This window comes from Mycothermus thermophilus, assembly GCF_041956435.1.
Source record: "Mycothermus thermophilus strain CBS 625.91 unplaced genomic scaffold VTJ04scaffold_2, whole genome shotgun sequence".
Taxonomy (NCBI): Eukaryota; Fungi; Ascomycota; class Sordariomycetes; order Sordariales; family Chaetomiaceae; genus Mycothermus; species Mycothermus thermophilus.
In genome coordinates, this window is record NW_027191428.1 from 4038053 (window position 1) to 4062598 (window position 24546).

The 24546-nt window shown below is 57.8% G+C and overlaps 13 protein-coding genes across 13 annotated transcripts; 4 read left to right on the forward strand and 9 right to left on the reverse strand.

Moving 5' to 3' along the window:
* Nucleotides 1-109: 109 nt before the first annotated feature.
* VTJ04DRAFT_3654 (uncharacterized protein) lies at nt 110-437 on the reverse strand (the record flags this gene model as incomplete). Its single annotated transcript, XM_069361578.1, has 2 exons — nt 110-237; nt 299-437. The coding sequence occupies 2 exons, from the start codon at nt 435-437 to the stop codon at nt 110-112; spliced, it is 267 nt and encodes an 88-aa protein (XP_069222175.1).
* A 107-nt stretch (nt 438-544) lies between these two features.
* Nucleotides 545-4410, reverse strand: VTJ04DRAFT_3655 (uncharacterized protein; the record flags this gene model as incomplete). Its single annotated transcript, XM_069361579.1, has 2 exons — nt 545-3581; nt 3719-4410. 2 exons carry the CDS (start codon nt 4408-4410, stop codon nt 545-547), a joined length of 3729 nt encoding a protein of 1242 aa, XP_069222176.1.
* A 2346-nt stretch (nt 4411-6756) lies between these two features.
* Nucleotides 6757-8996, reverse strand: VTJ04DRAFT_3656 (uncharacterized protein; the record flags this gene model as incomplete). The annotated part of the gene is made up of 3 exons (XM_069361580.1): nt 6757-7388; nt 7484-8474; nt 8565-8996. 3 exons carry the CDS (start codon nt 8994-8996, stop codon nt 6757-6759), a joined length of 2055 nt encoding a protein of 684 aa, XP_069222177.1.
* A 99-nt stretch (nt 8997-9095) lies between these two features.
* On the forward strand, nt 9096-9785 carry VTJ04DRAFT_3657 (uncharacterized protein; the record flags this gene model as incomplete). The annotated part of the gene is made up of 1 exon (XM_069361581.1): nt 9096-9785. The coding sequence occupies one exon, from the start codon at nt 9096-9098 to the stop codon at nt 9783-9785; it is 690 nt and encodes a 229-aa protein (XP_069222178.1).
* Nucleotides 9786-10828: 1043 nt separating this feature from the next.
* VTJ04DRAFT_3658 (uncharacterized protein) lies at nt 10829-12175 on the reverse strand (the record flags this gene model as incomplete). The annotated part of the gene is made up of 1 exon (XM_069361582.1): nt 10829-12175. One exon carries the CDS (start codon nt 12173-12175, stop codon nt 10829-10831), a length of 1347 nt encoding a protein of 448 aa, XP_069222179.1.
* A 496-nt stretch (nt 12176-12671) lies between these two features.
* On the reverse strand, nt 12672-13571 carry VTJ04DRAFT_3659 (uncharacterized protein; the record flags this gene model as incomplete). Its single annotated transcript, XM_069361583.1, has 1 exon — nt 12672-13571. One exon carries the CDS (start codon nt 13569-13571, stop codon nt 12672-12674), a length of 900 nt encoding a protein of 299 aa, XP_069222180.1.
* Nucleotides 13572-14409: 838 nt separating this feature from the next.
* Nucleotides 14410-14700, forward strand: VTJ04DRAFT_3660 (uncharacterized protein; the record flags this gene model as incomplete). The annotated part of the gene is made up of 1 exon (XM_069361585.1): nt 14410-14700. The coding sequence occupies one exon, from the start codon at nt 14410-14412 to the stop codon at nt 14698-14700; it is 291 nt and encodes a 96-aa protein (XP_069222181.1).
* A 201-nt stretch (nt 14701-14901) lies between these two features.
* Nucleotides 14902-15642, reverse strand: VTJ04DRAFT_3661 (uncharacterized protein; the record flags this gene model as incomplete). The annotated part of the gene is made up of 4 exons (XM_069361586.1): nt 14902-15198; nt 15270-15347; nt 15409-15485; nt 15537-15642. 4 exons carry the CDS (start codon nt 15640-15642, stop codon nt 14902-14904), a joined length of 558 nt encoding a protein of 185 aa, XP_069222182.1.
* A 39-nt stretch (nt 15643-15681) lies between these two features.
* Nucleotides 15682-15996, reverse strand: VTJ04DRAFT_3662 (uncharacterized protein; the record flags this gene model as incomplete). The annotated part of the gene is made up of 1 exon (XM_069361587.1): nt 15682-15996. One exon carries the CDS (start codon nt 15994-15996, stop codon nt 15682-15684), a length of 315 nt encoding a protein of 104 aa, XP_069222183.1.
* A 1447-nt stretch (nt 15997-17443) lies between these two features.
* VTJ04DRAFT_3663 (uncharacterized protein) lies at nt 17444-19061 on the forward strand (the record flags this gene model as incomplete). Its single annotated transcript, XM_069361588.1, has 3 exons — nt 17444-17669; nt 17767-18261; nt 18322-19061. The coding sequence occupies 3 exons, from the start codon at nt 17444-17446 to the stop codon at nt 19059-19061; spliced, it is 1461 nt and encodes a 486-aa protein (XP_069222184.1).
* Nucleotides 19062-19516: 455 nt separating this feature from the next.
* VTJ04DRAFT_3664 (uncharacterized protein) lies at nt 19517-19786 on the reverse strand (the record flags this gene model as incomplete). Its single annotated transcript, XM_069361589.1, has 1 exon — nt 19517-19786. The coding sequence occupies one exon, from the start codon at nt 19784-19786 to the stop codon at nt 19517-19519; it is 270 nt and encodes an 89-aa protein (XP_069222185.1).
* A 26-nt stretch (nt 19787-19812) lies between these two features.
* On the reverse strand, nt 19813-20529 carry VTJ04DRAFT_3665 (uncharacterized protein; the record flags this gene model as incomplete). The annotated part of the gene is made up of 1 exon (XM_069361590.1): nt 19813-20529. The coding sequence occupies one exon, from the start codon at nt 20527-20529 to the stop codon at nt 19813-19815; it is 717 nt and encodes a 238-aa protein (XP_069222186.1).
* A 1250-nt stretch (nt 20530-21779) lies between these two features.
* VTJ04DRAFT_3666 (uncharacterized protein) lies at nt 21780-23323 on the forward strand (the record flags this gene model as incomplete). The annotated part of the gene is made up of 4 exons (XM_069361591.1): nt 21780-21854; nt 21921-21992; nt 22059-22544; nt 22772-23323. The coding sequence occupies 4 exons, from the start codon at nt 21780-21782 to the stop codon at nt 23321-23323; spliced, it is 1185 nt and encodes a 394-aa protein (XP_069222187.1).
* Between the last annotated feature and the right edge of the window lie 1223 nt (nt 23324-24546).

The window sequence follows — 24546 nt, forward strand, 5'->3', positions numbered from 1 at the left end:
GCATGACTCAGTCGCCACGAAACCAAACACCCAACATCCACTCAACCAGAAAGCTAGATCCATGCAAACATGCCTCAATATTCCACATTTTATACTTGTACATCTTGACTTATACTATGGAGACGTAGATCCTCATGATCACGTTCAATCCATCCTGAATCCATCCTGAGATGCCCAATCCACCACGTGCTCCGCCATGCTCTACTATCCTCCTTTCCCTCCTGCCCATCTCCAAACCTAAACTAATAAAAACAATAACAACTAAGGTATACAAGTTAAACAGGCAATAGCCAAATACCATGACACAAGCCACCGTGGACCTGGTCTGGGAAGAAGACGTATAAGAATGCCGCAGGCCATTGCAAACCCGAGTCCACGGGCACGCAAAAGAAAAAAAAAAGGATGCCGCCGGGTATACCAACCTCAACAGGCATCATGATGCCAACATGGCATGAATTCCAAAACCCATCCGAAAGAATAACCCAACCTTCCAACTCCAACAATGCAAACCCCTCAACCAACAACCAAGATATTACCCAGGCATTTACCTAACCTCGGTGCTCAAAGTCCTAAACCGTCCCTCAAAAACCTTAACCTTCTCCTCCTCCAGCTCCCTCCTCAACCTCCTCGTCTCCCTCGCCGCCTCCTCCCTCTCCTCCTGGAGCCTCAACACCTCGATCTGCGCCTCGCTCATCCGCGTCACCACCTCCTGCATCTCGGCATCCGCCGACGCCAGCGCTCCCTCGAGCTCGGCAACCCGCCGCTTGAGCGCCTCCACCTGCGCCGCGGTATCCTCCTCGCTAGCCGCGGCCGCCGCCGCATCGAATCCGTCGGCGCCGGCCGCCGTCGACGGGCGCCGCAGCGACGCGAGGGGCGCGAAGCGCGGGGACGAGGGCATGCTCGACGGGAAAGTCCTCGGGCTGAGGAGCTGACCTGGAATCGACAAGCGATCCCGTCCCGCGGCGCTCGAGACGCTCCTAGCTCCGGGGGAGCGGAGGGCAAACATGGGCGAGAGAGGCGACTTGGGCTGGCCGGCGCCGGCGGGGAAAGCCTTGGCCCTGGGCGACGGGGTCCTGGCGTCCCGGAGCCGCTGGAGCTGGTCGTTATGCGCAGCCTTCAGCGCGGTGATTTCCTCCTCGTGCTTCTGCACACGCTCCTCGGCCGCCGTCTGCGCGGCAACCACCTGCTCCTCGAGCGTGCGCAGGCGCTTCTGCAGGGATGCGATGCGCAGCGTGTTGATGCGCTGCTCGGCCTCGCCGCGGGCGATGGTGTCTGCGAGGCGGGTGCGGAGGGCGGCGTTGGCCTCGAGCTGGGCGCGCACCTGGGCCGCGAGGTCCTCGACGCGGCGCGCCGACTCCTCGAGCTGCGCGGCAAGCGAGCGTTCCGTGTCGAGGTGCACCTTCTCGGCCTCGAGCAGGGACTCGGCTTGCGAGCGGTAGGCGTCGGCTTCGCTGCGGGCCATGTCGCGGTCCGCGATGGCCGAGGAGAGGGATTGTTCGAGGCGCTGCATGGCGAGGGCCGTCTTTTCGTCGGGACGAGTGCACTCCTCCAGAGCCTTGATGCGCTCGAGGGCGTCGGTGTAGGCGGCCTGGAGGTCGTGGTAGGCCTTCTCGAGAGACTCGGAGCTGACGGGCTCGCCGGCGTTGATGCTGCTGCTGTTGCTGCTGTCGCTGTAGCTGCTGCCCGGCCGGGCGGGGATCTCGGGGATCAGGATGTCCTTCTCCTTGAGCAGGCTGCGGAGGGTGGCGATCTCACCCTCGGCGCGGTCCAAGTCCATCTTGAGACCCGCCAGGCCCTTCTCAACCTGCCACTTCTGCTCCAGCGCCTCTTCGGCGCGGCGGCGCAGGACGGCGATCTCATCGCGGAGCTTGGACACCTCGCGCTCGTAGCCCGACGTCTTGGGCGACTGCGCCAGCAGACGGTCGCGCTCCATCTCGAGCTGCCGTATCCTCTTGGCATTCTCGCGGTTCTGCAGCTCCTGCCGCTCGAGGAGGCTCTTGAGGGCGCTGTGCAGGGCATCCCGCTGCGCCTCGACGTCCTTGAGCCTCTCGGCCAGCACGTCGCGCGGCTCCGTCGACCGGGGCGGCGTCGCCGTCGAGTTGGACCGCGCGAGGGACTGCGCCCGGCTGTTGCGGTATGTCACCGATGCCGACCGCGCCAGGCCCATGGACGCGCGCGTTCCCGCCTGTTGCGCTTGTTGCACCTGTTGTACTTGCTGCACTTGCTGTGCTTGAAGCTTCAACTCGGCGTTCTGCGACCGCAGGAGTTGGAGTTCCTGCTGCAGCTTGGACGTGTCGTAGGCAAGGCGGGCTTGCTCGGCGGCCTGGGCCTCAAGACCCTCGACGCGAGCCCGCAGCTGGGGAACCACCTCGTCGCGGAGGTTGTCGCGCTCGCTAGACGTGGTCTGCAGCTCGCCGCGGAGCACGCCGAGAAGATCCTCAAAGTTGCTCTTGGCGGCTTGCTCCTCAGATAACCTCCGGCGCAGGTCCTCGCATGTGTTCTCGAGCTCCTTGATCCGCTCGTTGACGTCGGCATTGTTGAGCTGGGCTGTATCGAACTGCGCAGCCTTTTTGGAGAGTTCTTGTATTTGCTGGTCGAGGACGCGCCGCCTCGAGCGCTCCTCTTGCAGCTTGTTGGTTAGCTCAAGACGTAATTGAGCCTTTTCCTGCTCTGCCCTGCGCTGGATCTGCGCAATCTCCTCTTTGCTCTGATCGTAGTCGCTAAACCGGGCTGAGCTGTAACCCGAGTCGGAGAAGTAATCACTAGTACGCTTCCCTGGCGCCTGCGGGTTGTTGATCTGCTCTTGTAACCTTTCCACCAGGTCCTCGAGATCCATCTCGCGCCGGATGGACGACGCCAATTCGGCGCTAATCGCCTTCAATTCGTCCTCCATCTCTTCAAGCTCGTTCAACGATGAGGGGGCGTTATTGGCGGGTGGTGTTTGAAGAAACTTTTCACAGTACTGTAACGGGTTCGACTGGGCCGCATTGGGTAGTGACTGTCGGGGCTGAGAGTCAGGCCGAGCCGCGTAAGACTCGGGTCTCGCGCCAGCCGTCTGCTTGGGCGACGACTCGGGCGAGGGGATGGGAGAGAAACTCTGGTCCGAGTAATCGGTGACGGCGCTCGGCGATGGCGAGGTGGCCCAGCCAAAGAAGGCGCTGAGCTTGGATGACGCCGGCGACTTGGGTAATGGCTTGTTGTTCAGATAGCTGGGATCGAGAGGCGACGCGGTTGCCGGGCCCGGTGGAACGTCCCTCGTGTTGGATGTCTGAAGGTTAAGTTGTGGAGGGGGTGCCTTTCGTGAAAAGAGAGACATGATCCTTCCGGCAGGACTCTCAACAGTAGGGGTCACAGGCTTCTCTCCGTCGTCGGCTGACTTGGGCGAGTCGGGCACGGAGTACAAGTCGTCAATCTCGTACGGGGCCGGAGACTCGCTGCGAATGGCCAAACTCTCCGAGTCGGCAGAGGGGTGCACCGGCGAAAGCTGAGTCGCAGCAGGATGCTCACCCACCGTATTTCGAAATTGCACGTCTCCCACGCCAATTGCCGGACTGGCGGAAGTGACAGACACGGGAGAGGATCTGGGGAAGAGAAAACCGGGTTAGTCCAATATTGCCACCATTTTAGCCGTGCAATAACACCGGACGTGTTGGTCCTCCCGTCATTTTGTACGGCATGCGAGTCAGTTCGAAACTGGAAAAAGAAGTTGGAAACTTACGGTACACTGGCTACCGGGCTCGCGCACCACTCCTCGGTTACGCTCAGCGCACTGGGGGTGGTGTTGTTGGCGGCGGCAAAAGCCTTGGGCAACAGAGCTCGCTCTCCAGGGAACTCGTAAAGGGTCGGGCTGTCGACAGAGAAGGACCGGGCAAATCGCTGCTCGGGCCGGGGCAGGTCCTCGGAGAGGAGGTCGGCATAGGCGGCGGAGCCTTTGGAGAAGCGAACGGCAGCGGGAGATGCTGTAGATGAGAGCGGCTTCCGCTTGACAGGACCGGAGATCTGGGCCAGGCTGAAAGACCGGACGGCGCGTGGGCTCGGCAGAGGCCGCTCCGGGAAGACGTCCGGGTGGGCAAATGTTTCGAATGTTTCAAAACCGGGCCGTGACAGGAGGTGTTGCTGCTGCTGCTGCTGCTGCTGCTGCTGCTGCTGCTGCTGCTGCTGCTGCTGCTGCTGCTCTTGAGGTGCGTGGGGGCCCGAGCGCGACGGTGGTGGCGAGCCGTCTACTTCGGACGAAGCAGCAGGTTGCGTGTCAGATTCCGAGATCTCGGGGACAACGGGGAGGGGGGTCCTGGCGGTGCCGTGAGAGGCTGATAGCGGCGATGACGATGAGGGTGACGAAAAGGATGGGAACGACGATGATGGAATGATAGCATGAGAAGCCTCCTCGGGCATATCGGCGGGAGAAGCCATGGTGGCATTCATACAACCTTTGTCCCCGATTAGCCCCGTCTCGTCGATTGGCCCCAAGGAGACAGTCGCAAAATTAATTCGCACATTAACACATCGGCAACGCGACAGCGAAGGGCGACCTTCTCTGTTCTTGGGAACTGCGAGGAACTGAGCGAGAGAAAGGGAGCCAGCGAGCCAGTCGGCGTCCAAAAAGGAGACACAGGCGTCCATTGGATCCGTGCATCGGCAGCCCGTTAGCGCCGGCGACTTGCCCGAACCAGCTGCAAGTGTTGCATCCCAGGCCACATCGGGCAAGGAGTGACAGGGGCGGCGGGGGATGGGGCAACGCCATCTGGGAGAGCCAGGGGTTGGCGGCTTGGACGCGGACTCCCTCAACGGGGAGGGCCTCGAGCAGCACAAAGCAGAGAGCACAACACCGTCGCTCAATGGCTGCGTGCCTTGCAGATGCTGAAAGGTGTAAGAAGTGCGTGGCGGCCAATCATGACAGCTCCCGAGGATATGCACACTGCCGACGGGTTACCTCCTGCGTCTCGCCGCCGCATCGTGGAGGTGGGAGGGAGGAGGACCTGAGGGAGCAGAGGGACAGACGCCCAAGCTACCATCGCGTGCCGTTCACAAGCAGGGAACAAGAAGATCGCTGGGGTTGAGGAATTCCATCTAGCTAGGGCGCACGAGGCAGCTTGGACGGGCGCATGACGAAGTAATCTGGTGAACCTAGGTTGTACATAACCTCACATTGTCGGTAATTTCCCGTGTCGAATCGCCCAGGAACATGGCCGGGCGCTTCGATATTGATTCCAGATTGCGATGGACGGAATGTCTTGTTGTTCCTGCATTTTGCATTTGTTCCTGCAGTTGCGCCACGGAACACACTCGCCGAACAGCAGATGACCGCGGTGCTGTTTAAGAAAGTGCGCTAAGGTTGTGTCTGCCGCGTGGGGTTGATGATGGGTGATTGCGATGTGGCATCATGTGGCATCGTGGTGCTTTTTTGCAACGGGAAAAAAACGGTCGCAGTGCAACCTCGACCTGCTGCTTCAACGGTCTTCCATGAGCTTGCAATTCATCCCTCTTCGTCATCAGACATCCTGAGGCTGTTGGAAAAGAAAATGATTCTGTAGACTATGATCATCGCCGACATGTTTGTGATGGGATTTTGGATGTGATGAATGCTCAGCCCGTGCAAGCCATGCCAATTGACCATGCAAGCCACCAAAAAGCCCTGGACGAAATTGATAGGAGCAGCACCTGGTAGGCAAGTGATGTCGCTTCCGATAAGGTGTCGTGGGGAATCTGGGGGCGGCAAGATGAGCAGGGTCCACTCTGCAAGCGACGGGGCGGGACCTGTGCTCAGATCACGTGATCATTGGGGACTTGTGGATAGGTAGGACAAGCCAAACCATGTCCAGTCCGGAATGGTTACCAACCTCAACTCCATCCTCCATCACCAGCGTCACGCCTGTCCTACGTAACTATGTCGTACACTGCACAAAAAATGTTTTTGATGACTCCCGGAAATTGACATGCCGACATGTCGTCAAACAGGCCTGGAACGTGGCGGGAGCTCCCTCGTTCCCGCATCACACCACCGGGTGCTCGGGTACAGAGCGAGGCTCCAAGTCTGGGGTTGATGTGTTTGATCGTCGAAACATTGTTTTGAAAGGGTTACCTTGACAGCAACACCACAAACTCGGCAAGCTGCTTGATGCAACGACAATTGCAGCTCGACGACAACAAAGAAAAAAAATCTTTTTCTCACGAGGGCTCTTTGTGCTCCATTCCTCCGTCTGTACCGAGTAGTGCAACTCCCGTCCTCCGTAAACTAGCCGCCCTTCTCCTCCGGAGACTCTCGCCACTATGGATACTTGGTAGGTAGTCTGGTCTGGCCCTCCTTCCAAGCGCCTCCCCTGAATCGAGTGTCACCCGACTACCTGGAAGCGCCCGTAAAACATTCCAGACAGATCAGTGAACAACAACACGTGCCGCCTACTACGACGGAGTACGGTACTGGACTCTATTGACACGGGCAGCTCACAATGCTAGTGTATTCTTCGCAGCCGCCCTGCTAAGTCAGCCCTATCCTCTGACCCCAAGATTCTCCATGCGATGGTTTATGCGCCCTGTGGACATGTCTCAGCTTGGCCGACGTCATGCGTGGAACCACATTTTGACGCACAAGTTCTCTGCATGGCCTCACTACCTTACGTACAACTCCAAAGTTGAACATCTTGCCCTGGATCCAACATCTCTCCAGGGCAGTGTCTTTGATATTGTCCTGTCCAAGGGACATTGACATTCCAGCTTGAATTAACCATCACATATCAAGGACCTAGGTTAGTAGTTATTCTAAACTCTCACCGACCCTATCACCGGCGCCGACTTTTGCGCAGGTCCCGACCTCGGTGCCAGTGCCGGCCTCTGCTGGTCCAGCTCGCTCAGAGTCCTCCGTCTCGCCCGTCGCCGAGGGTTAAGCCTCAATGACGTTGACGGCGTTACGGGCAGGTTTGCCTGGCCTCCGGGTGGCCAAGCCGGACGCGACGGAGGAGCCAGAATGCCACCGTCGCTTCTCCTTCCCATGTCCAGGTTGATATTGTTCATTGTGGTGGTGGCGGTCGTCGCGAAATTGGAGACATTATTGACGACGCTTGGCCGGCGCGGCTCTAGCAGAGGCCATGGTGCCGGGTTTCTGTCATCGAGCTTCCCGGGTTCCTCATTGTTGTTGCTAGTCTTTACAGAAGCCATTCCCAAGCCTCCAGGCTCGGCATCGGTTGTTCTAGTCGTAGCAGCCATTCTGATCTCTTCGGGTTGAGCGTCATTAGTAGCACTAAAGTCTTCTAACGGTGTTGGCGGGCGGACTGGCCATTCTGTAATTCGTATCTGGGTCGGGCAGTCAGGCTGATGGTTACAGCGACTGCGTCCCCTCGCGTCTGTAACGTATAAACCGCCACAGCGGTAGCACCACTCGCTTCCACAGACACCTATATTCATGTCAGTCAGTGCTTGTTCGTCCGGCAGGATGACGTCGGTGAAGTGACCCAGACCAACACCGTCATGTCGAGGGATGGTGACTTACATCGTATATGGTTACACCCCTCCTCCTTCATGATCGGCCTCTTACACCCGGGACACGCCATCGTCCCCATCTCCGCCACTTGTCTCGACAATTCCTCGTCCCTCTCCCTCTTACCCATCCTCTGGTCATACTCTTCGCACGTCTCCCCCTCATGCCACGGCATGGTATGCCGGACACAATACCTCTCCTTACACTCCACACACCTAAACTCACCACCAGCACTACACTCCCCATCCTCCGCTAATATCTGCCCCGACTTACACCCCGAATTCAGACACCAATAAAACCCCTCCATCCTCCCCAGCTCCGCGCGCGTCACCAGCTCATCAAACCTCTCAAACACCTCTCGGTCCGCACCCATCTTGACATCCTCCCACCCCATCCCGGCGCCGCACATCGGACACCGTAACCTCTCCCACCCGCCCGACTCGAGCGACAGCCGCAGATACTCGGCCATGCACTCCTTACAGCACTCGTCGGCATGCTCCTTACACCCCGCCGCGACCCGCCACAGGACCATGTCGGCGCGCTTCTTGTCGTCGACGCACAGCCCGCACGTCTGGTCGGCGCGCTGCAGCCAGGCCTCCTCGCGCAGGAAGGCGCGCAGCAACGAGCGCTCGGCCAGCTCGAAGTCGTACGTGCCGCTCCACTCGAGGACGTCGCGCGGAAGGACCTCGCGCGAGTGTTGCAGCAGGCGGACGGAGCAGCTCGGGTGGAGGAGGAGGGCGGTGCGGTCGCGCCGGTGGACGCGCTGGAGGATGCGCGTGGTGAGGTAGGTGGGGAGGAAGCCGGCGGTGAAGCGTGGAAGGGGTGTTGGGGTGTTGGGGTTGGCGTCAGGGTTGGTGGTGGTGGAGAGATCGGAGGCTTTGGGATACCACATGTACTCTGCCCCGTTGAAGCCGCGGAGGGTGACGTAGCCCTTGGGGGGGACGGTGTCGATAGTGAGCCAGCGGCAGAGCCAGGTTGTGCGGAGGTGGCGGAGGGTCCAGTGCTGGTGAGGTTAGGGATGGTTAGTTGTCATGTCCTAATTCTATATGCTGGAGATGAATCGGGATGGATGGCTAGGGAGGTGAAGACTCACATTTCCATGCAACGTGCCCCTACGAATCCCGTCCCGCGCGACAAGCACAACGCAATTCTCGTCCGCGATTCCCATGTGGCGAGCGATCCGCCTCTTGAGCTCCATAACCGTCTCTCCCGCCTCGATGGCCTGTCGTAAACCATCCCAAAACGGACCCTCCAGCGACCTCTCGCGGTAATCGCCCCGGCGAGTAAACTTCCAGCGCGGCGTGTGGTGCTCTGCCGCTGATGCCGCTGTCGTCAGGCGATACCAAGCCGTGAGAGTACGGGGGACGGGGATGACCGTGTCAGGGTCGCGAGGCAGCGGACGAAAGTGTGAGTCGTACAGCGTCAAGACGGTGGTCGCCGATATGGGGAGCTGACGCCGCTCGTATTCGCGACGCATACAGCAGTCGACGTCGGCGAGAGTCATGGTTCCTGATACCGTTTTCATTGTGAAGCTGATGTCTCGGGGATCGAGGGGTTTGAGGGACAGGGTGGCGGAGGTGGGATGGGACCGGGTCTGGTTCTGGTTCTGACAGTCGGAGACGTCATGATGCGGCACAGGAATGGGTGGACATGTCTTAGGTTCTTCGACATGTCGAGATTTGTGTGGAGATTCGCGTCTCTTGTGAGCCCGGTCTCGATCCCGGTGGTCATCCCGGGTTCGTTCACGGTCTCGATCCCGCTCCCGATCTCGGTCTCGACCCAAGTCCCGGCCCGGGTCCCGTTCCTGGCGCCGGTGCTCCTGGTGGTCCCGATCTCGATCCCGATATTCATCCCGGGGTCGTTCCGGATCTCGGTCCCGCATCCGATCCCGATCTCGCTCTCGGCCCGGATCCCGGTCCTGGCGCCGGTACTCCGGATAGTCCCGGTCTCGGTCCCCGGCTCGAACCCCATCTCGGTCTCTGCTCAGATGCCGATGTCCATGACGTTCCCGGTCTCGATCCCAGGTTCGATCTCGGTTCTGATCCTGGTCGCGAACCCGGCTCCGGCGCCTCAGATAGTTTCGTTCTTGACGGGCTTGGTCTTGGTGTTGAGCTGCCCGATGGTCTCGATAGTCTCGGCCTCGACCCTTGTCTGGGTACTGGTATCGGTCTCCGTCCCGAGGAGGAGGATTCCCTTGATAGTTCCGGTCTCGATCCCAGGTTCGATCCTTGACTTGATCCCGGTCGCGGTCCTGGTTCCAGTGCCCCTGGAGGCTGCTCACCAGCCGCCCAAAGAAGGATGGCATGGTGGCTAGCTGGCCGTCTCAAGCCGGTCTGATGTGTGGGCGGCTCTCGTGAAAGGTGACTGATGTTGTCGACGACAAAGTATTGCCGGAAGGCAAAATTAAGGTATATTCGCCGGAGCCATGGAAGTTTAGTGAAGCAGCTGATTCGCCGCCTTGAAATTCTCCAGAGTATCACTGGGTCGGGAATGGGGTGGATTAAGAGTCAAGGAGAATGAACCAAGCAGCCTGTAAGATCACGACGTCTGGAGAGTCTGGACACCTCACAGCCTTGGGTACGAGTCCAACCACCTGATTTGCTTAGTTAGCATTGGACCCCCACCCCGTACTCAGAGTACCTACTCAGAGGAGGACAAAAAAAAAGTGAACTGTTGTTGCAAGGGCATCGGGGAAAAGGGTCCATCTCGAAATGAAGAGGTGTCGCTTTGGAGTACGCGGTCCAGAACTTGAGGACTCCCTCCGATAACCCCTGGACTCACAAGCCTCATCGCCTTGCAGGCATTTCATCAGCAGAGCTGTTCCTGCGGCGCCCTCACATAGGCCTCAATAATACACCGCAAGTTGGGTACCTAGCTGGTGCACCTTGGACCATATTCTGGCATCTGTCTGATGCCCAATGACAAACCGCCACCACGAGACACAGCTCGCTTCTGGCTCGTTCGCGTGGTCGTTGCCAACAACACCATGCATATGCCAGCTGCATGCAGCCCTATCCACCGCCAATCAAAACAAGGCGACGGGCCCTAGTCGCATTCTGCTGTCAGCGCTGTGTGCCCCGCCACAGCATCGGCCCGTGCCGCCTAGCCTCAGCCTACCTACACAGTATGCTCTGAAATCACCAACTTCCTGGAGGTGTCGATGATAGACACGGTATCTGTGTAGGTGGTGGTGTAGTCGACCCTTGTCGCCGAGATATTATCCTGGGCAACTATGGAGGACCGGGTCTACGTCTATAAGCCAGGTCCATGATATAGGTATCTCCTTATTACAAAGCATGCCGCTCATGATTAGGCTCCTTGGTTCTCCCTCGGCCTTTCCCTCTCCATCCTCTCAATCTACCTCTGCCTCTCCCTCTCCAGCATCTCCAGCCTATACGCCGCCGCAGCCTCCTCCTGATTATACCAACGACCATCCACAAGCACAATCCTCCCATCCGGTCTCATTGCGCCCTCAAACGTCTTCCACCAGTTGATCACTCCCTCTTGCTTGGACGTCACCCAGACACTCTTCTCTTCATCCCATTCCGCCTGCTCAACCTCGTCAATCCTGAGAGGCTCCGGTGGGTCGGGATAGCTCTTTTCGTATGACCTCAGTCCCGCGATGACCAGCAGCCGCAATTGCTTCCCCTGAAGAGCCCGTGCAAACTCCATCACATCTTCTGGTGACATGAAGTCAATCTCGTTTTCCTGAAAGAGCCCATACCCGCGCAGATCAATGCAAAGAGTCTCGAGCTGCTCAAGAGCGTCCCATCGCAGGCCGAGGACGGCCATCAGCCGCGCCTCTTCGGCCACAAAGTTGTAATGATCATACACCGTCGACGTCACGAACAGGTGTCTGACATGCGACCACAGGTATGTCGGCGCCTTTTCACTGGCCCCATCACCCCCATCCGTCGTAACCCTCCCTCCGTCCTCTCCGTGTATCAACACCTTCTTGTCATCAAAATACGACATCCACCTCCCATCCTCGCCAACCACATCATCCTTCCAAGGCAACAACTCCAACGCCCACTCCTCCCTGAAAAGAAATTCCCCCTTCTTGTCGCCCTTTTTATACGTACAATTCCACAACTCGATCGTCCTCACCGTCGGCACCACCATGGCCGACTCGCGCGCCCACATCTTGAGCAGCTCTGCCATCAGCCAGTTCGGCATCCCTTTCAGCTCGTCCACGTCTCGCGGATCCCACATCGGCGTCACCCAAAACCCACCCCCGCTGCCCTCCCAGCCGTGCTTGCACACCCACTCGACGTCGCTCGAGCCGTTCCAGTGCCCAAACCTGGTCGCCACCTTGCCTCTGCTGCCGTAGGCGGCGTCGGGCGACGGGAGAGTGTAGATGTCCATGCGTAGCCTGCGCCACGGTCCGTCCCAGGACGAGTAGTGCTCGGCAAAATAATTCTTGTTTGGTTCTCCGGGTTGCTGGCAGAGCGGTTGGTCCCGGCAAAACAGGGAGAGGGCACAGCGCGGGGGTAGGGTGAGGAAGTGCCGGAAGATGTGGAGGAGGATTTCCAGGGGCAGAGTCGGGTTGGGTTTGGAAGATGGCGAGGAGGAGGAGGAGGAGGAGGAGGAGGAGGAGGAGGTGGTGGTGGTGGTGGTGCCATTGTTTGGAGACGAGGGAGGGGAGGTTGAGGTGTCGGTTGGATTCATGCTGAGACTCGGATCTGTAGGGTTGGGCGGTGACATGGTGGCTAAGGTCTGATTTGGTGTTATTGTTGTTGATGTGACCGTGAAGGTGTGCCGTTGGTCTCAAGTTAACTTTTTCTCAAGCCAGGTAGGTGAGGCATGCTCGGTTTTCTTTTATAGGTGAGAGCCCTAGTCATGCTGTGGCTGAGTCGACCATACCTTACTGTATTTATGCCACCGGACAGTTGTTGGGCCGGACTGCCAACCAGAAAAGTGACCCCGTCCGTCGCACACATAACTGAATGACTAGGCCGTTGGCTTACACCACGACGACAAACCCAGAACATGTGAAGAAAAGCAAACAAACAAAAATACAGCAAGTAGGCATCTTCAAGAAATGCATATCTACCCTGATACGCTCTTCCACATTGTACAGTCACTTCGTATCCCACAGCACGTAATCTCCCAAACACAACCCTGACCTGGCCGCGGCTCTCCATGGCAGGTCTCCCAATGTTTAAGCAGCCGGGTAAAGAATCCTCATGCGATCCCTCTCTCAGACCCAAAGCTCCATGGGAGCAATTGTGCCGTTGGCCCGTACAAAGGCATGCCCCACAACTACAGGCTCATCCATCCACATGTCGCACCCGTCCACCAGCACGATCCTCCCGCCGGGCCTCACCGCGCCTTCAAACATCTGCAACCACTTCCCACCCGCAAGCCCACCCTCGCCAAACTCAAGAGGCTCGGGCCCGGGAAACAGCCCGTACGACCTCAAACCCGCCAGGACTAACAACCCCAACCCTTTTCCCTGCAAAGCCCGGGCCAGTTGCTCCACCTCCTCCCATTTGATACATGACGGCCACCTCCGAAGGCTGTAGCCGCGCAGGTCGAGGCACAACGTCTCGAGCTTCTCGAGGGCATCCCAACGCAGCCCTATCGCGCACCTCCTGCGCTCGATCTCAAGCTCGCCTGAGCCCCAAGGAGCGGAAACTTCGGAATCCGGGGTCGGGACAGCGAACGTGTTGCCATGCAAGTTGATAATCCGGCTGGAGCCGGGGCGGCCTCTCCCAACCTGATAATCGTACATGACCGAGTTCACCACGAGGTGCCTCAACTCCTGATACACATAACGCACTCCCTCCTCACCTTCTCTACCGCCGCTGCCACTACCACCACCACCATCATCATCATCCGTCCCCTCAATCCTCTCCTTCTCGCTTCCATCCACAGACACCACCCTCCCATCCACCGCCCGCTCATCATCCTCCCATGGCAGCAACCGCAGCGCCTCCTCGCGCAACAGCGGCCTCTCCCACCCCTTCACGAGCATCTGCCTGAGCAGCTCGGCCTGCGGGCGGCGCGGGACGGCAAGGACACCCTCGCGCGCCCAGATCCTCATCATCTCCGCGCGCATGCAGTCCGGAATGTCCGGACGCTCGCGCGGATCCTCCATGTTGGATAGCCAGAACCTTTCCTCCCCGTCCGGATCGCCCTGGTGCGTGATATCATCGTCTTCGGCGCATCGGTAGTGGTCACAAGGACAGTCGGGTCCGACGAAGCCAAGCGGATCGGCTGCCGGGTCCTAGAATAAAATTCCGACGCGTCTCGCCGTGGGAGGTTGTGATGCTCTTCGGACTCTGTCGTGACCGAGGGCGTCTTAGGCTTCCGGACCTTCGCTCCCGCTCCTGCTCTCGTCTAGTGAAGAATCCGCCGGTCGTTTGTACACGTCGACACGTAACCTTTTGAAAGGCGAGTTAATTTTGCGGCGGTGCAGCTCTTTCGGCGGGGAGTGGCTGCATATGTCTTCTTCGGGGCAGAGCAGGGAGAGGGCGCAGACTGGCGGTCGGTAAAGGTAGTGGCGGAAGATTTTGATGAGGATTTCCAGGGGTAGGGTTGGGTTGGGTTTGGGTGGTGATAATAATGAGGTGGAATCGTCATTAATGGGTTTGTCCTGAGACTCGACATATGGGAGCGAGGAGTCGGTCGGATTCAATATGAAACTGAGATCCAAAGGGTTGTTGGTCCTGGGCGCGATGACATGGTGAGTAGTATCAAGCTGGCGCCGTTGTGCATAGGGCTGTGATTGAGTCTTGAGCCAGGCTAAGTGAAATATGTAGGCATGTCCGGCGAAGCACACGTATGTGGAAACTTCCGTTTGAGAGAAACTGTGAAAAGCTGAGGGTTTGAGCTTCAGCTTGTGATAGATTGTCAGGGAGCCCGGGAGAGTGGGGCTAAGAGCCAACTGCAGCTTCCGCAGTTCCAACCGTGCGAATAGGTAAGGTAGCCTTCTAATGCGGAAACGGGTGGGAGGAGGGTCTTCCTGGAGGCGAGTTGACGTTGAGGATGGCAAACTCACCAGTGGAGGGATTGGTATATGTACTTGGCCTTCACCACCTCACCTCCGCCGAAAGCGCCAGACCTGGGAAAGCAAATGGGATATCTTGCTACCTGAAGTACCTCAACACTCCTCCCCCCCTGATGCCGCCATCACCTCCTCATTAAGCCAGCCGTCCATCTGCAAATCATTCCTCGTCCAACATCGTCAAATCAGCGTTATTCTCATGCGCATTAAGCCCCATTGAACGTGCGGAACATTCAGTCCGAGCTCATAAGAGTCGTATACCTGCAAGTCCTGCTGTTGCTGGGGGGGGGAAACCTCTCCAGAGGAATAAAAACACCGAGCTCCAAATAATCCATACAAGAAGAAGATGAATAAACCAGCGTGCTTAGCGACTGACTGCCACACTCTGTGCGACTCCCCCAGCGGAACTTTAAGCCACTGCTTAGAGCATAGCGGCGAAGACACCAGCGGCAATCGCAGCGACGCCGTTGCCAATGTAGAAGGCAGTCGCGGCGGCGGCCCCAGCCGTCGAGGTGGACGTGGCCTGGTTCTGGGCATTCGACTGGGTGGCCGACGGGGCAGCAGAGCTGGTGCTCTCCTCCGAGTCGCCGCCGTGCTGCACCTTAGCTGGATCCAGGGTGCCGCAGTTGTCCTTGATGTTGGACTTGCACTGGTCCTGGGCCCTCGAGCTGGCCGTGTTGGCGGCAATGCAGTCCGAGTAGGCCTGCTCGCAGATGAACTGGGAGAAGAGTTAGCGGCACCGCCGACGTTGAGACCCAATGGCTCGATTAGCGCTGGGTAAAAACTCACAGTGGGCATGGTCTGGATGTAGTACTCCAGGCCGGGAGCCGTGCCGTTGGAGCACTTGCAGTCATACTCCAGCGTGTTCTAATGGGCAGTGGTTAGCGAAGCACAGAACTCTTCACAAGGGCAATCGGTGTGGACATACGTCGTTGCACTCGTTGGTCTTCAACTGGCGGTTGCAAAGCTTTGCGCAAGTCTCGTACTGGGCATTGCACCATTCCGCTACCCCCCAGTCAGTCACCCAGCGGGGCACAAGAGATCATGTCAACATACTCCTCCGTGTAGCCGGAATGGCATTAGGATCGATGGTGAAGTTCTGAGCCTGGGCGACAGCGGCGCCGAGGGTCGACAGAGCGACGAGAAGAACGTTCTGGCGCATTTTGCTGTGTTCTTATCGGACCGCAGGGAACTCTTCGCTCTACGAATGGAGGTGAGGAATGGCGTCTGGTGACAGTGAGTTGTTGCTGCGACACAAGTCAATGGACCAGCTCGCGAACCCAGGTATGGAACCGTGTTGAATTGTGTTGTTGTCGTTGGTGTTGTGTTGTTTGGAGAAAGAGAAAGGCGGCCGGATTCCGAGGCAGAGAAAAACAGGACCAAGCAAGACCGCAGCTTCCCACGCCAGCACAACATGGACCAGCACCAGCCGACCGCCGGCAACTGATTGGGAATCCCAAATCGGGAAAGTCGTGCCTGAAGACTGGGCATGCTCTGATTGGCCTGATGCGGTCATATCGCAGCTTGAAGTGGGTCCGGGGAGCTTTCGCCCATGCAAGCTTCGGGCTTGGTTCTTTGCCATGTCCCGCCATCCCAGCCCCTCCAAACACCAAGACCTTGGAACCAAGACAAGTGAACAAGCTTGTGACGAACCATCCTCGAACCGGCCATCCTTTGAGCCTGAACCCCTGGTTCCTGGGAAAAAACCACCCAACCACCTGATGTCACAGTTCAACAGCATTTTCCGTCCCGCTCCTCCATTGTCTCGAAACATTGCCGCACCACTCCCTCTTCCGTCACACGCTTCAGGTTCTATCCTGCGGAATGACGCCCCACGAATTGACATGTGGCTGTCGCAGACACATGATCCAAACAAACCCACGTCTTGCTTGACTGGGTAACACAAAGGGCACGGAACCGGCGGTCGTCCGGAGTAGGCATTGACAATTCCTTGCTTGACTTTTTTTAACCTACTTTTTTATTTTCACTTCTTGCCTGTCTTTTTGGACAATTTTTTGTCCCACTCTCCCACGTTAATTCCCGCGGTGCCCACCGTCCCGCGCCGATGATCCCGATTTCCCAGATGCGGCAGCGGAGACACAGCATCCTTTCTGCCCGGGTTACCAACGGCGGCCAGCGTCCAATGTTTCAGGCAGGGCCTTCGCTTTGCCCCTATCATTACGCTTGTTGGTCTTGGGCGGGTTTTCTTTTCTTAATGTTCAAAACATGCATGATGAGTTGAGGTGAAGTCATCGGATGCGCTCCATGATGATGTAAGCCTTCTCTCGATTTCCGGTACTTGCTCCGTTCCTGCAGCGATATCCCGTCATGCCTCACCGGGAGCTCCACAGCAGCAGCCACCGCCCGAAGCCCAAACTCCACAGCTCAGCTGTCTTCTCCAGGCGACTCGCAAACACCGCCTGGCCTGTTTAGGCTTGGGAGGTTGGCGTGGTGTCGCGTCTGGGCAACAGGCCAAGGCCACTGTGTGACAAGACCGCAACCTCTTTTTTCATCCTTGTCGGCTCAGATGGCTTGTGGGGAATTCAACATCAAACTCCCCTTCAACGCCTCGCTGTCCATGTTGAATCCCGTTTAGAGGTTGAATGTGTTGGATTGAATGTGATTACCTAGGTACTTACAACTTGAGATCCACAATCCTTCTGGCCGAGGATGGAGCTCTGCATGCTCTTGACACGCCAATGTCTGGGTAAGCGTCTACGGAGTACGGTTGCATCGTCTCGAAGGTTTCCCGCCAACAGAGTGGCACAGGATGTCCGTGCCGTTGAAGCAGGCCCTACCTCTCCGGACCTAGCGGACTTCTTGTATTCACCGAGACTCTGGACTCTATGTCTTTGTAAAGCCTGTGTGATACCAGGCCTTGTGTCCTACACCGCGCACCTCACATCACACCGCAGATTTCCTCAACCATTCGAAGATCTCGGCTGCCGCCGATCCTGCCCATCATGGCCACGTTATTACTCGTGGCGGTGGCCCTGCTAGTGGTATACTTGATCCACGCCAACTTGGCTCTGAAGTCGGTCCCCGAACTTGCTCGCAAGGCTGTTCCTCGTCGATGGACCAAGGAAGAGATCAGAGAAACCTTCGAGAGAGTAAAGAAGAAGCCAACCGACTTTACCCGCCTTCTGCCGCCGCGTCTGGACAGGCGATATGTCGTCGTTGGCGGATCGGGTGAGCTGCCCTGAGTACCATGAATCTCATCCGCCTGATAGAGAACATCCAAGCTAATGATCCCATCCGCCGTCTGTCGCGTGCCCGTGTCATGTAGGCCTCGTGGGTGGTGACATTGTTCTGCAGCTCCTGCAGCGCGGCCAGGCGCCGGAGAGCATCCGCATCGTCGACTTCTCCCCCGTGACGCGGCGCGACATGCTCGACAAGGCCGCCGGCTGCGACTATGTCAAGGCCGACATCTCGTCCCGCACCTCGGTCGAGGCCGCCTTCTCCAAGCCATGGCCTGCCTCGGTCGCCAACAAGCCCCTGACCGTCTTCCACACGGCTGCCCTCGTCCGGCCTCACGAGCGCAACGCAATGTTCTACCACCGCGTCAGCCATGTAAACCGTGACGGCGCCATCAACGTCATGGAGGTTTCCCGCGCCCACGGTGCTGATGTCTTTGTTGCTACTTCGTCCGCCTCGGTCGCCGTGGTCCCTCCCAGGATGTTCGTCTGGCCCTGGGAGAGCTCGCCCCCCAAGTACGCCCAGGTGATTGACGAGAAGGACTTTGACCGTCCGCTGGGGCCTCTCACCCGGTACTTTTCCACCTGTGAGTTCTCTCATATAACCCCCAAATCATAGGATACTTACCAATCCCCTTCCCAAAAAGATGCCTTCGCCAAAGCCGAAGCCGAGCGCGCCCTCGCCGCCGCCAACTCCCCGACCTTCCGCACCGGCGTCCTGCGCCCGGGCAACCCCATCTACGGCCACCCAACCGACCCCGTGGTCGGCGCCTCCCTGCACATGCAAAAAATCATCACCTGGATCCCGCACGTCGTGCAAAACTTTGTCAACTCGCGCAACGTCGCGCTCGCGCACCTGCAGTTCGAAGCCGCGCTGCTGAGCACCCCCTGCGGCGCGCCCCCGCCCAAATGCGCCGGCCGCCCGTTTGTCGTCACCGACCCCGGCCCGCCCATCGTCTACGGCGACCTCTACCAGGTGCTCGAGGAGTGCGCGGCTACGCCGGTGACACGCGTCGTGCTCCCGCCGGTCGTGCTGCTGTTGGTTGCCCACGCGGTCGAGGCGTGGTGTATCCTGGTGGCGAGCCTGCCGGGGTGGTTGACGAGGTTGTTGAGGCTGGGCGAGCCCAAGGGGGATCTGCAGTTGCTGCAGCCGCCGATATTTGCGATTTCGGTGCACACGCTGCTGGATGATTCGGCGGCGAGGAGGAGCGTTGAGGAGGGCGGGATCGGGTATACGCCCGGGTGCACGACGCTGGAAGGGATATGCGAGGAGGTGTTGGAGTGGAATGAGGACTTTGCTGGGAAGGGCGCGGTCAAGTTGGATCCGGCGGCCGTGTATAAGCGGGGCATGGGGACGAATGGCCATACAAATGGCCATGCTGCGTGAGGACGGGGTTCAGCGGGTTGATTGATGGCAGAGGGATCTAGGTGGTGGGGATGAAGAGGGGCTAATTGTTGAGGGCTATGCTTGGGTGGTGGGATTATATATCGCCAGGACAGGCTGCTGCTGCTCACAACAAGCCCTGGAATCCGCCCTTACGCAGAACACGGCGGATCTTGTGAAATGTATATAAACTGTCCCAAGTATAATGGAGGTGTGGTGTGCATATCTGGTGTCACGATGACCAGATTACAATCAAGGATCGTGTCTATATGTTGTGGCACATCAATGCGTGTGCGACCCAGGTTGGTCTCAGATCGATGTGAACATCACGGTGGCGGAAAATAAAGGGTGACCAATGTTCCTTACAAAAACAGCACGGATGCCTCAGGTGAATACCTCCGATAGCTGTGATGTCATCACCTGTACCTAACGCTGAACCGAGCACTGTAACACAACGTCTACCCAACCCTGAAAGTGATGCTTAAGAACCATGTTGATAATCTCCGAATCCATCCCGTATGAGCCTTCCACTCGGTCCTCGGAGAAAAGTCGAAGCCCGCTGATAATCCATAATGACTCTGATGGACATACCTAGAGAGTACCCAGCCATAACCCTTCATCATGAATCCCAAACCCATGGTATCACATTGCCGAAACCCATACCCTTTCCGTACCCGTGCCAGCCCTTTCCCAGAAGACCAGATGCCGAACAGAACAAACAAAACCATAGCGACGAGAACTTACCAACAAAGCCTCACCCAACCGGCGCCCTCTCCGCGGGAGGGATCGTTCTCCCAGCGGCATCCCTCACCGGTGCCTTTCCCCTCCCGCCTTCCTCCTCCTGGCCAACCAACCTCGGCACCTCCTCCGACGACCGAATCATCCTATCCCTCTCACCCTCTCCATCGCCGTGTCCCTCATCCATCAACTCACCCTCCGCCGTCTCAAAGTCCGGCGGCTCGATCCACTCCCTGGGCACCACGCACGGCAGCGCGACCCCAATGCTCGCCGCGCGGTTGAGGAACGCCGGTGCCGGCTTGCCCGTCAACTTCTCGCACAGGTACGACGTGAAGTGATTGCAATTCCTCGTCAACAAATTGTACCCCGTCCCCAGGAACTCCTCGGACACCTCGCGGATGGTGGCGTCGATCTCCTCCTGCGAGGCGAGCGTGAAACCGTGCAGGATCTCGCAGCGGAAGGTTCCGCCGGGCGGTTCTGCGCGCGGCCGCGTCCAGTAGACTCCCGTCAGGCCGGGCCGGTCGTGGCCGCCGTAGGCATATTCGCGGTTGTTGATGACGACGCCGGTGTGCAAGAGGGAGGTGCCCAGGTGCCAGAGGACAGTGGATAGGCGGCCCGGGGGGAGGAGGTCGTAGACGTTGATGATGATTTCGGTTTTGGGGAGGGAGAGGGTGGAGCGCCGGGAAGAGTGGGACGGCTTTTTATTGTGCTTTTTACTGCTGTTGCTCGGCATGGTGGCGGTGTGGGTTGATGTGGGTTGGATGTAGGGATCGGCGTTAATGAGTGGATGGTTGTCGGTGAGATGTTCACCAGAGATGAAGAGATTGGGATGAGGTTGGGTCGATGCGGGTAGCCGGATATGTATATGTTTGCGCGGAGAAGTCGGGCGGGTGATTTGGACTCGAGCTCCTCAGTCCATGGATCGTCCCGGCTGAGAGCGAGCCGCGAGGTCCGGGAACAAAGAAAGTTGAGGTCTGGACCTCGATCGGTCAGGTACTTCACAGGACCTCGGATAAACGACAATGGGATGACCGGGAGATTCAGATTTTAGATCGAATACAATCAATTGGAGTCGACCGTGGTAATTTCATCGATGGAGTGTTGAAAGAGATTGCCCAAGTCGGGCATGGGGATTGCAAGAGAGTGTCAGAGTTGAAGGCAGCTCTTGGCTGATGATGACGGAAGTGCAGCACTGAGGGACCCACACAAAGCTGGTGGCAGGGATTGTTGGTCAGTTATTCTTACTGTGCGCTAAGCCTGTCTTGGCTGTTTCAAGAAGTTATGAAGGTTCAGATGCCTGTGACCTTTGATTCCGAAGCCCTGCAGGTTTGAAAGCTTGAATCATTTTTACGGCCTTATCTCTTATTTGTGCAGTTCTCACATCCACTGGAAATGACGCAAATCGGTGTAGATGTTATGTATCGGTCAAGCAACATACGGAGCAGATAGAGGGCATCCTGCCCACCAAGCATACCGGTCCTTGGCGTCTACACAGTGCAGATATCATTGACGGGAAGACCTGCGACAGGCTCCAGTCAGCTCCGGGCGCCAGGGCTCTGGGCTGCCCCACCTGGAAGCCCCGCCATGCCGCCCCAGAGCTTCACTCCAAATTTTTCACCCAATTTCATGAAATTCCAAGAGACAAAGAATGTGCCTTCAGTGAGACACATTCTCAGGCAACACACCACGTCAGGTCCTTTGGAGACCGAGATTGACCGGATTGACTGTCCGTAGGCATTTACTTGTCTGAACGGCTTTCTCCGCATCGCAAAGCTCGTGGCCCAGTCCCACGAGCGCATCGCAACCGTGTCTCCTCCAATCCGCTTTTCCCTTCTTTTCGCTTCTCCCTCGCCCCTCTTTCACATCCCCGCAGCTAGCTCTGCGTTTTTCATCCGCAAGCCGGTGCTTAACTGCCACACCTTCATCTGTCACCCTGCATCCGCATCCGCATCCGTCCGCCACTACAGCAAACGAAGGACCAAGATGCCCCCCAAGAAGCAGGTCACTGAGGAGAAGGTCCTCCTGGGCCGTCCCGGCAACAACCTCAAGAGCGGCATTGTGGGTTGCCTCGGCGCGCGCCAACTCCCCCAGCTGCGCTGACTTTGCTCGCGCCAATGTTAACAGGTCGGGTTAGCGAACGTCGGCAAGTCGACTCTGTTCCAGGCCATCACCAAGAGCAACCTGGGCAATCCTGCCGTAAGCCTCATTCCCCCATCGCTGATTCTGGCTGGCCGATCGGTCTTGCTGACTCCGTTTCCGCAGAACTTCCCCTACGCCACCATCGATCCTGAGGAGGCTCGCGTCATCGTCCCCGATGAGCGCTTCGACTGGCTGTGCGAGAAGTACCAGCCCAAGTCGCGTGTGCCCGCCAACTTGACCGTCTACGATATCGCCGGTCTGACTCGCGGTGCCTCTACCGGTGCCGGTCTCGGCAATGCCTTCTTGTCTCACATCCGCGCTGTCGACGCCATCTTCGAGGTTGTGAGGTGTTTCGACGATGCCGAAATCATCCACGTCGAAGGCGACGTTGACCCAGTGCGCGACCTCAACATCATCAGCGAGGAGCTGCGGTTGAAGGATATCGAGTTCGTCGAGAAGGCCCTTGAGAACCAGAAGAAGAAGACGCGCCAGGGCGGCCAGAGCCTCCAGATGCGCCAGTGGAAGGAGGAGGAGGCCGTCATTGAGAAGGTCCTCGCCTGGCTCAAGGATGGCAAGGATGTCCGCAAGGGCAATTGGAACCCGAAGGAGGTACGTCATTGATTTCCAGGTTGTTTCTCGTCTTCACCCCCTGCGCTCGAATGATGATAAAGGACCCAAGGTCCGATTTTCAAACCCAGCTCGTCGATATGCCTCACCCACGTGGAAGAGTGCATAGTGAGAAGAAAAACCCGTTCTGACATATTTACGCACTTGTTTTGCTATCCTTGTTGTTGTTGCCACATCACACGGCGGAGCAACGCTAACCCAAGGCTTAGGTCGAGGTCATCAACCCTCTGTTCCTCCTGACTGCTAAGCCGGTGGTGTTCCTAGTCAACCTCTCGGAGCGCGACTACATCCGCAAGAAGAACAAGCACCTGCCCAAGATTGTTGAGTGGGTTAAGGAGCACGCCGAGGGCGACCCCATCATCCCCATTTCGGTGGCGTTCGAGGAGCGCCTGACCAAGATGGAGAGCGAGGAGGCTGCCAAGGAGGAGTGCAAGCGGGTTGGCGCCGACTCGGCGCTGCCCAAGATCATTGTGCAGATGCGCAAGGCGCTGAACCTGGGAAGCTTCTTCACTGTCGGCCCGGATGAGGTCCGGCAATGGACCATCCGCAACGGCACCAAGGCGCCGCAAGCGGCCGGTGTCATCCACAGCGACTTCGAGAAGACTTTCATCCAGGCCATTGTGTTCAACTTCAGCGTGCTCAAGGAGCTTGGTGACGAATCCGAGGTCAGGGCGAAGGGCAAGGTCATGACCAAGGGCAAGGACTATGTGGTGGAGGACGGTGATATTCTGCTGATCAAGGCTGGTGCGGCCAAGGCTTAAGACGGCACAGAGGAATGAATGAAAACAATACATTTGGCCCTGAGTTCTTGAGTTCTTGGATGCCATGTTTGACCATGGTGGTGCGGCAACTCTCGCTGTGTTGGCGGCCGATGAGATATTTGAACTGTTGAATACTGTGATGTGATTGTTGCCATGCCTGTTTTTCTGCTCGAGGTATGGTAGATAAACCTGTTGTCGAGGGACGTCTTTCACCGGACGCCCCACGAGGATGGCCATTTGGCCTAGTGGGCAACCAGCGTGATGGTGGGCTGCGACCTGCGTGAGGGGTGGATGGCATGGGGATAGGTGATCTTTTTTGTCCGCCTTCTCGTTTTGAGAACTTCCATCATCTTGGTGTTGCAGTCTTCTAGCTTCGGTCCTACCTACCTAGGTGAGATGTTGATAGGTTTGTTTACTTCGCTGTTGGCTGGACGGAGGCCGCACCCTGTCCAACCCCAACCCCATACAAGTGATATGATTTCTAGGCCTCGCTCTCTGCAAGGCAACCTGTATACAGGTATCTGGTGAATTCAAATTAAGTTAAGTAGGGTTTGTTTTGTGAGAATTATGTTGGGAGATATGTCCTGGTGTTGAGAGATTCCAGGTTGAGGTGGAAATCATAGGAACCCCCACTGACGGGAGGATTGCCATGTGGATGCCCCACTCCCGCGGGAGATCGACCGTTTCCTGCACTGATTGGCCCGCTGTGGTCGGCGCTGCCAGGTGCTTTTGCAAGCCTGCAAGCTGCTGCTTGCGCGGCACAGGCCCGCTGACGGGTTCCCACAAGCCGAGACCCCTGTCCTCGCGTCACTTCACTTCCAAGGTTCCGGTCTTTGCGATTGTGGAATCCGCAAAGCTTCACCTCCTTCTAACGCTAGCAACCAGCAACTGGAGTCTGCAAGAAACAAACTCGGGACAACCATCAGATTTCATCTTTTAGAGCCACAGTCTTGGAATCCAGTTAGTCTGGTTTTTTCTTGGTTGACAAGTAACTTGATATCTGTCCTGCTATAGCTGTTGTCCCTCTTCGGACCGCCACCGGCTGATAAGCAAGCATCCAACTCTCCCACGGCAAACATCATCCTCCCGCCAGCGCATCCCGGACATAGTCACAGTCACCATCAACGTCCCTGACCCGTCGCAACATCTGGCCGACTGAATCCGACCACATCAAGACCACGGTCGAGCACCCCCTGCATGGTCTTGCCCTCCCAGACGCTGCC